This window comes from Artibeus jamaicensis, unplaced genomic scaffold (genome assembly GCF_021234435.1).
Source record: "Artibeus jamaicensis isolate MK-2021 breed Jamaican fruit bat unplaced genomic scaffold, CSHL_Jam_final contig_867, whole genome shotgun sequence".
Classification (NCBI taxonomy): Eukaryota; Metazoa; Chordata; class Mammalia; order Chiroptera; family Phyllostomidae; genus Artibeus; species Artibeus jamaicensis.
Window position 1 is genome coordinate 5763442 of NW_026521995.1, and position 16219 is coordinate 5779660.

General features: G+C 36.1%; 1 protein-coding gene across 9 annotated transcripts in view; it reads right to left on the minus strand.

The window, feature by feature from the left end:
- Positions 1–16219, minus strand: part of ARHGAP21 (Rho GTPase activating protein 21) — a 127752-nt gene that overhangs the window by 5855 nt on the left and 105678 nt on the right. For 7 of the 9 annotated variants that reach the window (XM_037125803.2, XM_053673470.1, XM_053673467.1 and 4 more), the window contains 14 exons: positions 15584–15620; positions 12895–13020; positions 10882–11166; positions 8597–8661; positions 8382–8521; positions 7634–7776; positions 6718–6873; positions 6545–6623; positions 5798–5871; positions 5631–5720; positions 2865–2990; positions 2640–2681; positions 2221–2326; positions 269–300 (listed from right to left, as the gene is read on the minus strand). In XM_037125803.2, coding sequence (XP_036981698.2) covers positions 269–300; positions 2221–2326; positions 2640–2681; positions 2865–2990; positions 5631–5720; positions 5798–5871; positions 6545–6623; positions 6718–6873; positions 7634–7776; positions 8382–8521; positions 8597–8661; positions 10882–11166; positions 12895–13020; positions 15584–15620 — 1501 coding nt within the window. The remainder of the gene's footprint in view (positions 1–268; positions 301–2220; positions 2327–2639; positions 2682–2864; positions 2991–5630; positions 5721–5797; positions 5872–6544; positions 6624–6717; positions 6874–7633; positions 7777–8381; positions 8522–8596; positions 8662–10881; positions 11167–12894; positions 13021–15583; positions 15621–16219) is intronic. The other 2 variants (XM_037125807.2, XM_037125811.2) reach the window with 1 other exon arrangement.

The window sequence follows — 16219 nt, forward strand, 5'->3', positions numbered from 1 at the left end:
AGCCCATCTCTGAATTATAGTAAGCTATGCTGAGAGAAGCCCAACATTCCAACTCCAGTATTCTGCAATATTTTATTTGCAATCCAGTATTCCTAGAATTTTTCCTAGAATTCCCTCTAGGAAAAATCCCTAGAATTTTTCCCTTCATGAGATCTTGTTTGTCTGTGTTTTTAGATACAGACAGGGATACATTTGTATACTAATCATAACAATTAGCCAAAAAACAATTCCCCCCTAAAATATTTCACAATCGTACAAAACAATTTACCTTAGATTTTGTTGAGTCACTAGTAGCTGAATCTGTGAGAAGTTAAATAAAACATGGTTAGTATTAGTCCATCTTTATGTCTTTCAACAAACAATGCAGAACTTATGGAAAAGACAGGCACAGAACAAAATGGGAAAGCAAAACTCAAACAAAACCATTGAACACAGTGGATAGTCAGAGCTCACAAAGATGCAAGCTGCACCACAGAAAGCCACCGCCATGAGAGAGTGCTGTGAATTGTAGGCAGAACCAGCTCAATGAGAGGATGGCAAAGGAGCCCTATACTAACAAAAACAGAAATGCTAGCGCTCATTGAACTTTCTAGTATTAAATCTAGTAATAAAAAAGCTTGAAGACCTTTTTAAGGATTGTACTATGTACCACATCCTGTATCCGAAACTGATACACAATGTAGAACTTTTAAGATTCTTTGCTACCCTGAGCTACGAATTGAGACAATCATACTGGGTGTATTTATGTTGATTTTTGTCAGACTGTCCAACTCAAATTTTATAAGCACATACTATATGCATCTGGATGCAAAAGAGGAATCAGGATAACCCCGTTTCAGGTCACTTTGCTTTTGTATTAAATAATGCTGATCTTTGTGCTTGAGACCTCAGTTTCATATCTGGCAGTCAGGGATCCTTTTGACTAGTTTGTTTAAATTGCTACCAGTTTTATAATTATCTACTACAAATGCTATTATGGAAATGGAAAAATGGAGACCATAATTTTACTGTCTGGCAAAAACTCAGATTATACAATTACAAAGAGGGTAGGAAGGGGCTAGCACTATCCCGGATCACACCAATTTTGAGATTTTATGTTTTGACTTTAGGGAAACTGATTTTCAAAATTAATGAGCTGAGCCCCATGCCACGCCCCTTTTAACACATGGCTAAATGCTGTATGACTTTAGGAACTGGTAGACCATACCATGCTATTTCTCCTCATGGTCTGCTTCAGAAATAACAAGAAACAGCAGAAAAACTTTTAAGAAAGTAGTATTGATCTGTTTACAAGAATCTTAAGAGAAAATTTACACCACAGATCAACGATGTTTTGCATTTACAAGAATCGGGGGTTTCTGCAGACAAGGCAGCTACAGTGTGGACAGCAATCCTCCTTCTTCCTACAGTTCCAGCTGTCCATCAGGGACACCACAGAATCCACTAGCGACATTACCGTGTGATAGACTCCTCCCACTTCGCCTGTTCAACATCAGTATAGATTTGCCTGTGTCAGTAAGTGCTGAAAAACCCCTTTAGGACTAGAACAAGAACTAGAGACAAAGGGAGAACAATTGTGTAAAACAACATGCTAGGTTAGTGCAACAGTTTGGCAGGAGAAAAATTTCATCAAAAGAGCCTATGAGAACTAATACTTAACCAAACGGTAGGGTGGCAGGAGAAAACAGAAGAAAATGTCAAATACGTTGACTTTTATTGTGACATCTATAGTGACAAATAATATACTGCATTTCTGAAAATGGTGCCCATTAGCAGTTCAACATTTTCCTTGCTGCTTTTAAACAGAACGTCAAGCCCAAGAATGAGAACTACATATACAGTCTAGAAAGATCATACTTTCTGCCATCACAGCAACCACATATTCAGTAGCATATATCTGTTTTACCTTGTGATGACTATTACATGGAAACTGTGAATTAAAAAAAAAAAAAAGAACAAAACAGTGGTTCGCATGCTCATTTCCCTCATGTTTCCATTCTGACAAGCACTGTAACTCCATGCATTACAGTCATATAATGGCATTATAGTCGCTGGAAGAAAATTAAGACCAATCAGAAAAGGGAGATCAAGTTTCTTATTTGAAAGAAAAGAAGAAAAGGAAAAAAATCACAGTGAATTGTTACTTATGATTGATTTGCTTTCATGTTACAAGAACTTAACTTTTAACCTAGAACTTGATACTGCCCAGGCAAGAGTTACCTGATACATCTCCAGGGGACACTCCTGTCCTTCCAATGTTGGTGAGTAAATGATCTATGTTGGGCACTGGCTGGGAGTCCACTGTGTTTTCCTCCTGCACTGTTGTCTATGGTTAATAAACAAAGATCTCTTCATCATTTCTTCAAAGATACTTTCTTTAAAACCAAGCAACAGTTAATAAAAGACCCATTACTGAGTGAAGCACACGGGCATAATTTTTTACCTTGTTTACATATAATTAACTATGCAATGAGCATCACACTTCTATTTCCTTTAGGTTGGAAACTGAGGAGCTATGGACCTGATTCCGGGGTGCAAAGTGGGCAAGAGCATACAAAGCAGGAGGCTGACATTGTTGGAGCGTCAGGATCTGGTGTCCCAGTGAAAACAACAGAGCGCAAGTGCTTGACAATACTTACAAGAGGCTCTTCTGCACCTTCTTCTGTGAAAAACCAGTCATGCTAAAATTTAAAATAAAAAAGGTAAAAGGAGAAATTAAATAACCCCCTAAATAGATCTATATTTTGGAGCACAGAATATAGAAATAGGTAATTATCTCAAAAAATATATATTACAGCCAAATTCTACCCTATCAGCTGCTCCCGGAGAAAGACCTCTCTGGATGAGGTGAAGCATGAACCTACGTGCTGAATGAGGGTCTCCACGATTTTGTACTGGTCTGGCATGTGAGTGACCATGTGCGTCATGTTGTCCTCAGATGTTCTCACAAGAGTTGGGCCAAAAACTATCGCTAGGTTTCTTGGTTCCATCTGCAATAAAGGATGATATTGGGAAATATCACAATTTTCCTTAAGAAAATAAGTTTAAAGTCCAATTGCATGTTTGGCATTTTATTTCTGACAGTTTCTTCTGGTGAAAAAGAATTCCAAGAAGAATGGTTGACTGATGCATGTGCAAAATTTTTTAAAAGCTTCCTAGTTATAATTTCCCTGAGTTAACCTCTACCCAACTTTCTCCCTGCTTTAATGACAATGTACAATGCTTAACTGGCATTCCTTTCTTCCAAGAGGTCTTTGATAGAAAGCAATTGATACAGTTCAAGACTAGTATTACTGAAGCTAACTGACAAAAATATTAATGTCAAAGGGAAAACACTTAGAAAAGAACATGGAAATCCTCTGCCCTCAAAAACTACAAAGTAGAAAACTGCTTAAAGATACATAAATTTTCCAAACCTGCCTCAATAGTATAGTGAAACCCCTAATATGTAAAACCAAACGTCTGGAAGTATTCCTTCTGAAGCAATTTTTACTTCAACCAAATGTTCTGAAGTTCTTTGCCTATTATTGCACCAATCTGAATGCCTCGATACATGTTTGTAGATCCATCCCCATGATATTTCTATTCCTTGTTAAATTATACAATTACCAAGCACTTGGATTTTTCATTTTCCTTTATTATATTTATACTATCTGCTGTAATATTTTGAACTTAGGATTTGATTCAAATGTTAAGTAACTTTCACCAACCCTGAAAACATACCAAGGGATTACAAATGACCACAGAACTGAAAAGCCACACTGGAAAAAAAAATACTGTTTAGGGAAACACACTACTACACCACTTCGTGAGAGGCACGCACACGCACACCTCTCAGATACGATACGAGGTAGAAAGTGGATAACCCAGAGATCTTTTCCAATTCTGAAGCAATTGTCATGTGTCTAACTTGTAATTGAGGTCAGTATTTCCATAGAAAGTTGACTGAGTGGAAGAAAATACGGCTGCATTAAGGGTTTACTCAAGCTGGGCACGCCAGGCATGTCTCCCATTTTCCCTCTAAAAGGTGTAGTCACCTCAGCCTTCTGCAAAAAATAAAAGTCCAGCATCTCAAAGGTCTTACATAAATTTTTTACTAGATTCTTGTCTATGATTTCATTAAGTCTTTAGATTAATGATAATATGGCTTTTTATTTTACATATACAGTAGTGTTACGTGGGTATACAGTTTTAGCTGATTTTCGTATAAAACTAGTAAAATGTAGTTCACATTTTATGAATTCATTAATTACTTAAAACTAATTCTATATTTTTTGAAAGACGTTCCACATTGTGTAGTCAAATAAGTCTGGGGAATGAAATATCTTATGTCCTTAGTGAAGACTCAGTGTTAATATATTAAAGATTCTTAAAAACCTACAGTAAAATCAGCTGTATTTTGTTTAATCTGGTGCTTTCTAAACTAATTAGACCCTCAAACACTATTTTCCCATAACTCTTACTAACATCCATCAAAACTGATGAATGATGTACTATACTTTGGAAAATGCTGAAACAATTAGAAAATATTTCAACTATAATTACATTGAGAACTTTTTGGTTCCTACTCTACAAGCTTCTGGAAGCAGTACAACCAATTACTATAGGCTTTCTTTTCTCTCCCTCTTTTATAGCCCTATCACTTGAGGAAACTGTCTAAAGGAAATTATAAGACTGCATGTAATCTTCTTGATTTTTAGGTAGTAGGGGCTAACACTGTTCCCCTAATCCAGTCTTACTACAACTGGGAGCAACTATCTTCCAGAACATGCAGAGCCACTAAACTGACCTGAACAAAAACGTTTTTGTCCACTTTAAGCAGACTATCATCCTCAGAAAAAGCAGTGATAGCAGTATTCCTGAGTTTGTGGTACTCTGTTTTTTTTCCTTTTCCAGAAATCGAAGTGCCTATGTTTAAGTATTTTGAGAAGTAATGCCTCAAAGTCAGAATCCTCTTTTGCCACCTCTAGTGACATAAAGGACTGAGGCAACAATCGCCAAGGAGTGAGGCGAATGGTGAGAAGTTAAGACTATAATGCACCAACCACAGCATGTGGACCTTGTTTGGATAACGATTTAAAGAAAAGTCTTTACAGTTGTTTGTTTAAATTAATATCCAAACAAGGTCCATGTATCAGTCTGAAGAAACCAAACATGAACTGAGTATTAGAAGATATTAAGGATTCAAAAATTTGCATGTGTTTAATGAAGGTAATGTGATGGTGTTAAAAACGACACAGAAAGGTCTTATGTGCTTAAAACTAAACAAAACAATAAAAACGTCTGTAGTATTATTTGGTACATTTTGACTATTGTATCATGCAAATACTGTCTATTCAAAACATTGGTATACAACTGAAAAATATAAGAAATGAAATGTCTGGCTTTTTCATTGTTCTTGCTAGATATTTGTAAACAGAAGTGTCTTTTAAAAATGCCAATAACTGATTTGGGGGATCTTTTGCTTTTAGCAGTGATCTTTAGGGGTACTGATGGGCCAGTATGCTGTATTTTAGAGCTTTTATTTAATTATAACCCTGTATTTGATTAGTTAGCATGAAGCAGTGAAGCAAATCTTTTTACCTAAACCCACTGGAAGTACACTGCTTCGGTGTACACTTTTTACATACCTTATTTTTTTCTGAATTTTCCGCCACTGTCTTCAGATGAGCCGAAAGAAACTTAAGTGTTTCGTAATGATGTTCAGGCAAATCGTGAATCTGAAACATATTATTTTCACAATGGATTTAGATGCTGAATTTTAGGTATACCTCTAGAAATATAAAATAATACCTACTAGTCTTTTTAACGTTTTCAGACGATCTAGAGGATCTTCTTTACGATTGGCTTCAATAAAGTCGGCATATTTATCTGACAACAACAATAAGAACAATAAAGCAAATCTTAAATTGCTTAGATGAGTTGTAATCTAGTTTTCCTTTAAGGTTCAACTTCATATCACAATTTAACAATTGTAGGGAAGACCCCAAATAACTTTTGACATGTCAGTCTCTAAAACTGCTATAGTTTTTAACAATCATCTAACCCTCATTGCCAAATACGATTGTCTATGATGTAAGTCCCCTGAGTGCACCATCCTGTATTTGTACACCTGGTACATCTTTTCTCTTTGCCCTGTGCTGCCACATCTAGTTCAGTGTCTTTTATAAGTCAAATATTTGCCTTGAGTAAAAATGCATTTTTCTACTTATTGTATCTTAATAGGGTCTGAGTACTTTTGCCTGAAAACAATCAAATATCTCTTTAGCTTGACTGCAAATGTGAATGGACAGGATACTATATATTTTACTGAGCCTAAATAATTTTTTAAAAATCTGTTTTCCTTTAATATATACCAGGAGGAAAAAATACAAACGACAAAAATAGCACATAATTATACTTTATATATAAATAAGAACTCAACAAAATCTCCCATTTCCTTTGACAAAAATATTTTTTCCTCCTTGAATTTCATATTCTATGGCTTTCCAACAACGTAATTTTTAACTGTTTTGTCTGGTTTCTTTTGTGGGCACTAACTCACCATTTGTGAAGAGAGGTTCAGGGAGTTTTCTGAAGAAGGATTTTAGTAAACTGCTTATCACATTCAAATCTCTCCATTTCTAGGTGGCAAAATAGAAATACAGTGGTTTTACAGTCAATACCACCAAAGGAAAAAACACAGATCCATTACCCACACAGAAGCACACAACTTACATCATCTTGAGTATCGATGTCGGCCATTCCCTTGTTGAGCTCTTCCTGCATACTTGAGATGGCTGCATTATTCCCAGGAACTCTATAAATACCTGTATACTCAAGACCTCTTTCTTCAACTAATTTGCAACATATGTCAACTATTAATGGAATATACTGCAAAACAAGAAATAAGCATTTTATTTAATAAGTACAAATTTTTATGTTTAGTTAGTAGATGTATACCTTAGCTAAAAGGCCATTTTCACCCAAAAGAAAATGCATAAATTACTGCTTTTAGATAGAGAAAATAAAAAATATACATACTACAGAATTTGGAACTGATAAAACCAGCAAGAGATACTTGAGACAATGGGGAAAGAAAATAGGTCAAGACAGGAAAGGAAGGGTCCACATCGAGGTAACAGTCTAAACAGGAAACAAGAGCAAGTAGGGAGAGTGTGAGAACAGTTCAGCTGAATAAAGAGGAATAAAGCAAAAAAAAAAAAAAGGGAGGGACAAATAACATCAATCAATTCATGATATGAATCCTAATGTGGGTATTATACACACACACACAATTACACTTATTATACTTTCTTAATCAGGTCCTCGTTCTCATCCTTCTTTTATGATGCTAAAAGCAGAAACACACATGATTTGAAAATAAATTCTTACTGATCATTTCAGATACATTCCTAATGGCTGAATAAATTATTCTATTTAGAATCAATACATTAGAAAAAAGCAATACAGATAAAATTACTCAACACACACAGATCAGAAAAGCTTGGGGAAATTAAGATGAGCTATGAAGAGGAAAAGGTTCAATAAATCAACGGGTACTCTGTTATCCGAATGACTCTGTGCACGGGTCCTATTATGACTACAACCACATGAATGACTTTAGGAAACCCTGCTTGCTGGTGTCTCCTACCCGATTTGTATGAGCTGGTGGGCAGTCATCCAGTCTGACCCCAAACGTTCCGGTAGCAGCAGGCTTTTTTTCAAATGTCTTTCTCATAATACTTGGGATACCTTTTCTCCATGTGCCTTTGTCTTTTGGGGGACTGGTATCATCTTTTGATTGTTATTCAAAATAAAACAACATAAGAAAGACAATGAAAACATGAGTATTTAAATCATGATTTAAAAAATCCTTTATCAATATTTATGCAAATCCGTCTTGTACTATAACTAATACATCCTATATTTATCAAAAATATTGTATTATCTTCTCTTCCTAATATAGCACTTCTTTTAAGTTTTCATATAATTTTGTAGCTATCAATTATGTATCTTTACCTTTTTACAATCTGTACCATGATTTTATTTAAAATAGTCAAGAAAATAGAATCCATGCGACAACTTTATAGTGAGAGTTTTACAGAAAGAAGCACAATTAATCTCCAGATGAGAGCGCCTGATCCTCTGCATTAATCAAATTTGCAGTGCAGATGTATATGTTGTACTTCCCTCCACTTTGCCTTTGTCAGGGTACCTTAGATCTCACCTTAAAGGGAAAGGTCCCATTGGCCTAGACTAGGCTCACAGTGGTCTTTGAGCTAGTGCACACTGGGCTGAGGTTAGCAAAACTGGTACAGAAAAATATAAAAATGCCTTTAAAACCCCAATTTTAAACCATTTCATTTGCTACATTTATCTGAGAATGCCAACATCAGTACCTTTGCTGAGAAGCCTCCTCTCTGACTCCTCTTTTGGAGAATGTGGACTTTGCGTCTTTGGCTCTGCTTTAGCACCAAGCAAAGTCTGCCTGATGCTGAGGCTCTGGCGAGGTGTTTTTGGCAACTGTTCTGCTTTGCTGCTGAAAGAAATGAAGTTTCTTAACAATTACGTATTTTATACCCAAGTTAACTTATGCACAGAGTGGAATTCTCACCTCATCAGACTGTTATATTCTTTTATTCTTCGACTAATTAGATCCCTGTTAGTAACACCAGTGTCCTACAGAATAAAAAGAAGGTAAAATTAGACAGTCAACTCTAAAAATAGGAATCCCTAATTTTTGGAGGCTCTCCATTGCCCCACAATAGGCCTCTCTACTTGCATATTCAGTAAAGACTATAGGTACCCTCCACGGTGGTGTCATGACGCCTCTCTTCAACGTCACCTCCCACAGGCACTGTGTGACCAATGTTCCAAGTGCCGCCCTCACTGACAAAGTTTTCTGTTTATTTTCTGTACCACAGTAATACTAAAAATAGTACCAGTGAGTAGCCCAGTGCTCAAACTTATTAATCTGTCATTTTAAATTAATGACTGGGAAGCAGAAAGTCAGTTTTTTCTCTCACTAATACCAGAAAGAAATGACCAGCATTTCAAAACACTCAGATGGATTGAAGATGAAAAAATATGGCCAAAATTGTTCATGGTTATAGGAGTATGAGATTGAGGATCAATTAAGTGCCAGAAGTGACAGATTATCAGAAGACGAAAGCTCAAAAGTTTTCTTTAAAAAAAACACCCCAACAAGTTAAATTTTATAACATGCTATATGGAAAACTTGAGAGTTGACCCTAAAGTGATGATTTTTTTCCTATTGATTTCAATTATATATCGACATATGTCCTCAAAAATTTTTTTTTAGTTGTCTCATTTTGATTACAACAATATAATTTACAAAATATACAGGCTTTGGAGTCAAACAATCTCAAATTCAAAATGACTCTTTTCCCAGCAAAGACACCATACGGTTAATCTAGAGGATAAGATTTCCTGGTTTAAATCCTAGCCCAGACCTTATCAGCTATGTCACCTTGGGGAAATTACACAACCTGTCTTTGCTACATGGTTTCCTTGTTTGTGAAATGGTGTGATGATGATAATAATAATAGGACACATTCATATGGCTGCTGAGATTAATTCATGTAAAATGCTTAAAAGAGTGTCTGCCATATGGTATGTGCTCAGTGAATTATTATTTTTTTATCTATAAAACAGGAAAAAATACCTGTGTCTTAACTTGGGATGATAATGATGATGACAATGACTGACATTAAGTAAATGCTTATTATCTACCAGGCAGCATGCGTTTTTCAGAAGCACTATCTCATTAAGTCCTCAAAACAGCCCTCTATGTTTTACAGATGAAGTCACCTGAAGGAAGTTTAACAGGGACACTCTACAAATGCTTAGCACGCAGCAGGTGCTTCTTAAACGTGGCTATCAAAGCTGAAATCTACACCAAGTTCTTATTCTCCCTGTTTCTTTGCAAAAATTCAGGTCTGACGCTCTCTTTGTAGTGGTGGTTGTAGAACACAGGTTGTACTGATACAATCTGGTGTAGCAACTTTTAACCACAAACAAGGGAGAATGTAAACTATCAGAGAAAAAAAGCACAGGCATAGGTAAGTTTTCATAATATGAACTGGATATAACAGAACGACTAAAATTAAAGAAGATAAACTGCATAACCTTATAGTTAATATATGTGTTCCTAAGCACTGAAGAAAGTTGCTCTTCCCTTTTTGTGCTAACAATGGGCACAAAAAGTGAAAACAATGTGTTAGAAAAACTGTGTGACAGTTTTGACACAAAACTGTCAAAATGACACAAAAAAGGTCAAATAAAAGCTAGACATGATCATTGCTGAATTTTTGGTTTAGAATTTCATTATATACACTTTAAAAACTACTTTTGCTGCTGAAATTCACACTATAAAAATATCTTGATGATTGTGAGCTAGAAACTCTCTAAATCCCTAAACATGATTTCTTATTTTAAAAATGGCTTATAACATGATTTCTGATCATTCAAGTTTTCCTAAAACCAATTAATCTATTATAATAGGTGATACGATATTCTTAACTGCATGATTCCACTAACAAAAACCATCACGTCATTGTCTCTTTAGATTTACATAGGAATTTGTTTTCATAAGCACTATCACTATAACATTCCTGTTTGAAGTATAAGAAGACAGATCTGGAATTATTTAGCCATAAAGGTAATGACCAGAACTAGGAACCAGTCTCCTGATCTGTGGCTCCCTGCTTCTGAGACAGTATGCAGAGTACATAAATAAGCTATTTTTTCAAATTTCTACAGCTGATATTCCAATAAGTAAAAATAATGTATTAGATACTTTCAGTCTTCTTAAAAAAAGAAATAAGAAAAATGTGAACGAACTTGTCTGATTTTATCAACATCGTTTAGAACCCACACCTCTTCATTTAGGTTGCTGCTCTCCTGGATGGTCTTGATCCAGGCTAACATATCGTCTCTGTCTTCAGCCTGAAAGAGGCATTCACAGTCTGGTGTGGTGAGCCGGAACACATTTTTCCTCTTGGTCTCACTGTACGAGATGTCTATTAAGCAAGCGTTAACACTGATGGGTTGTTCTTCTTCAGATGTAGTCATCTGCTCTCGCTTATCTTTGTACACGTAAAGTGAATGGCCCCGAAGTACAACATACACCTGCTTCCACGGCCGGATGCTTCCACCAACTCGCTAGAAAACATGGAACAGGTCAGAAGTACTTAATCCCTGGCTAAATTGCAGTGACAGGATAAACACATTAAGCAACACGGTTAAGCAGAAATACATATCAAATGCAGCAGGTGTCTGATTTATTTCAAAACATACTTGTTAGGAGAGGAAAGACAAAACTTGTGGAGCATAAACCAAGTTAGGCAATATATTCACATCAAAATTAAGGACAGTGAAATCTCAACTTCAATTTGGTTAGGAAAATAAACAAGGTAATTTAGATAAAAACAGGCACTGCAAAATATATTTAAAATGCAAAAGGAATAGAAAAAAATAAAAGAATCAGCCAGAAAATTCTGTTGAGTGAAAGTCAGGTTTAACACAAGTCATAGGTCATGAAAATGAAAAACATTGCTAAGGAGATCCCAAAACAGTATCTTTAAGTAATGACTTAACAAAATTGATCAACTTCATATGGTCAAGTTATAACAGTCACAACCAAAGTGAGTTTTCTTAAATTGTTAAACTCTTTGACAACATTAAAGTTTTGTTACAAATAAGCAGCCTGAATATTGTAGGAAACTTTATGGCAAAATTTTCATTGTATTGGAATTTACTTAATGAAATATATAGTGATATTGTGATATTCATTTATATAACTCAATATTTATAAAATTAAACAAAAAGAGGAAATTATAAAGAAAATTTAAAATAATAAAGTGAGCCCTGGCTAGTGTGGCTCAGTGGATTGAGTGCCGACCTCAAACCAAAGGCTCGCCGGTTCGATTCCCAGTCAGGGCACATGCCTGAGTTGGAGGCCAGGTCTCCAGTAGGGGAGCACTCAAGAGGCAACCACACATTGATGTTCCTCTCCCTCTCTTTCTCCCTCCCTCCCCCCCCTCTAAAAAATAAATAAATAAATAAATAATTTAAGATTATTAATATGAAGAAGTGCACGCTTTAAAAGATTACTCTGTGATAATAACTAATAAATTTTAATGATAAAAGCAAAGTTTCTTCTTAAATAGTTTGAATTCTCTTGCACATTACCAAAACATAAGACAATATATTCCATAGATGATACACAGAATTAAAAAAAAGTAGAAAATTAAATGTGATTAGAATTTTTAAAAAAATAATGTTTTCTTCATATGGAAAAAGGTGTTTATAAAAGATATTTTCCATTCTTCATTCTGGATAGGTTGACATTTTATTTTATTAAAAATATTTTATGTATTTATTTTTAGAGACAGGGGAAGGGAAGGAGAAAGGGAGAAAAATATCAATGTGTGGTTGCCTCTTGTGCGCCCCCTACTGGGGATCTGGCCTACAACCCAGACATGTGCCCTGACTGGGAATCAAAAGCAATGACCCTTTGGTTCAAAGCCCACGCTCAATCCACTGAGCCACACCCGCCAGGGCCTTGGATATGTTGACATTTTATTTATTTATTTATTTTTTAATTTATTTATCTTTAGAGGGGAAGGTAAGGAGAGAGGGAGAGAAACATCAATGTATGGTTGCCTTTTGTGGGCCCCCTGCTGGGAAGTGGCCTGCAGGGAACCAGCCTGCAACCCAGGCATGTGCCCTGACTGGGAATTGAACCGCGATTGTCTGGTTCGCAGGCCCGCGCTCAATCCACTAAGCCACACCAGCCAGGGCTATGTTGACATTTTATATACAGACTCCATGCTTTAGTTTTCAGTGTCTGTCTCTCTTCCACTTGCAGGAACTAAGAAAATGCACTACCTTGCCCTTATCGGTGACCAGTGGCCGGTAATGGAGCCAACCTTCCTTTGCAGCATCACTGAAAACTTCTGAGGAAGAATCTTTCCGGGATCCAGAGTCTTCTGATGATTTTTGGCTGTCTGTGATCTACAGAAAAGACCAAAAAGGGCAGGGGAGCAAAATGTCAGCTTTCTCCTGTATAGATGTTTGCACAATGAAACTACTTAGCTGAAAGACTTTTTATTTAGTGTTCCAAGTGAAGGGCTACTTTTGAAAAATCCTAACTTTATCAATTACATTAGAAAAATTTCTGGTCTTGTTAAAAAATGTAAATTGACCACCATCCTTTTTAAGTCATCTGAAGAAATTTGTAGTTATTAAAAAATTATAAAAATAATATAATTTTCCTGCTCTCAAGAGGTCGCATTTTAGTGCAAAAAGACAAGGAAGAATTTAAAAAGAAACAAGAAAATGATCAGGTTGTGAGCAGTGCCCTCTGAAGAATGAAAAACACTGAGATGCAGTAATGAATGGCAGCAGCAGCTATAAATTAGTGGTGCTAAGGCAAGGCCTCTCTGAAGAAAGAGCATTTAAGTTTAAATCTGGAGGAAAAATTGTTAAAAGAGCCAATCATGATAGGTTAGGGAAAGAAAAGTTCAGGGAAAATGTACAGTTAATGAATGTACATACCATATTTTGCCAAGTATAATGAACACTTTTTTGCCCAAATTTTTTAAAGAAAATTAAGGATGCATATTATACATGGTGTATACATTAGTATATACAGTACTAATTCTGTATCTATATAAATGTTAATTCTTTTATTTATGCTTATGTGCTAAAAGTGTAACTCTAGAAAATAATAATGATATCTGTATGCAAAATAATACCCTGGAATGATAATCGTTTTGTTTCTAAATATAAATAAATAATTGAATTAGACAATTAAAACAAAACATTTTTCTCTGTAAGTTTGGGCCAAAAATGTGGGTGCACATTATATATGTGAGCATATTATACACGGCAACATACAGTCTTTATCAATATCATTTTAAATGTTTACTGTTCAATATGAGTAACAGAAATGGAAAATGCTAGATGGTTTAGGGTCTTTTAGACCTTGGTAGGAAGTGTGAAGGGAGCCATCAGAAAATGAATCCGGGGAGTGGCATTATGTAGTCAACACAAGTCACTACTTGCTACATGGAGAACGGATTCTGAAAGGGCAGCCATGACAAAGGTGTTACTGGAGGAATTCAGGTGAGGAGCGAAGACATCTTGGACTCAAGTAGCAGAAGTGAAGACAGGGAGGAATGTAAAGAATCAGGAGATAGTGGGGACTGGACCTGATACAGGAGAGGGTGAAAGGGGACAAAAGGCTAAATCCTGAATTACAGTGGACTTAGTCAGAAAAATCTGGGGGATAAATGTGTCTGGGGGTGATCGAGGTCTATGGGGCCTGTAAACCCTGTACTGCTTATTAAACATCCAAATGAAGATGTTACGTAGGCACAGTCCGTGCGAACTCCAGTTCGAGGAAGAGGCCAAGGCCAGCAATGTAAACTTTGGGAGACCTCTGTAAGCTCATCAGGGAAATCAGGCCAGATAGAGAGGGAAGAGGGGTCAGGACCAGCTCCCAACATTTTAAATATTAGGCAGAGAAACCAGCAGAAGAAAGTGTTTCAGAAAGGGAGTGGAAATTTGTGCTGAAGGTTACAGGAAGGTCAAAAAAGTTAAAAATCTAAGTAACTGTTTGTTTCGGAACGTGAATGTCACAGGCAATGTTAGCTTGAGCAAGGCCTTGCTGAGGTGCACGTGTGACACAAAGTAGAAAATGGACAATTTTTTTCCTCAGAGTTTTGTAGTGAATAGTGGAAATTACAAATAGAAAAAATAGGGGAAATGTGGATTCGAGAAAGGTTTTAGAACATGCTTACAGAGTAAAACATACTTATGTATGATGGTGAATAAGCCACTGGAGAGCGGTTTTGCAGAAGAGAGAAGGGTCTTCAGAAAATGAGACATGGTGGAATCCGAAGAAGAAATGTGGATGTTGGTTTTTAGTAGTATGATATTCCAAGTAGAAAGATAAGAGTAGAGAAGGCAGAAAGTGTAGGTATAAATGAAGGTAGCTAATATTTGGGGGAAAATAAAATAAGGAAATTCCTGTCTAACAGCTTTTATTTTTCCAGTGAAGTATGGGAAAAGGGAGAATGCGAGGGGATGAGGGTAGCTTGTAGGAGGCAGGGCAGAGGGAAGGCCTGAAGTAACAATTTGGAGGCTAGGAAAACAGACATACAACAAAATACAGAAGGACTGCTGGGCAGTTCGATTTGGGACCATAAACTGAGAGTGAGAAAAACCAGCATAATTTGTGTACAGTAGTACGCAGGGTGTGGCAAAAGTAGGTTTACAGCTGTCTGTATGGAAAAAGCAACAACAAATAATAATACAAGAATAAAGTCTGTTTTACGTAAACTCACAATTGTAAACCCACCTTAGCCCCACCCTATAAAATATGTTTAGAAATTAGAAAAGAATACTTTATATGTATATTTTCCAAATGCACTTGAAACAGAATAAAGGATTATGAGATTTATGAAATGTATCTAATAAATAAAAGAAATCATTCTCTATGAAGAGCTAAGTAAACTAAGGTAAATAGAAACATTTATCATTTGCTGATATGTTTAAAATATCCAATACTGACCTTGATTACCTTTAGACTTGAAATGGGCTTAAAAGACCTGTTGGAAAAGAAATATGTAAGTATTTTCAATAGTGCAGAAAATACTTTAAGATGTTAAGAACAGTTTTATAATCCAGCCAACCTGTCGTCAGTGTGCTAACAACATATCATCATCTCCATATGAAATGTCCACTATTCAACACAAGTGAGGAAAACAGCTAATTTTATAATCACTTAAACTTTTGATACAGTGACGGAAGCTTTCTTAGTTGATCTGGTACATGAAACCTATGTCTGCATAAAGTATGAGATTTTTCTTATCCTTTTTTTTAGATGAAAGAAAAGCTACTCAGGATAAACACTGAGCTTTTTATTATTAGTCAACCAGAGTTGCAAAAGGATTTCCACAGTGTTAATCACAGGTAAGTAGCTGCCATCAATAGTCAGACAGAGGGAGCCGCAGGTCTACACCCGCCCAGCCTGCGGACACTCTGAGCCCTACACGTGGCAGGAGGAGTGCGGCCAGGGCTGGTCCCAGTGGCTACTCTGCCCATCCAGGCACATCATGGATGATTTCAGTAAGAACTGTTGCCCCTACAAAGTCTTAGGGCTTCAGAAGACAAAGTCACACCAGTTACTTAAAGTCATTAAACTTTA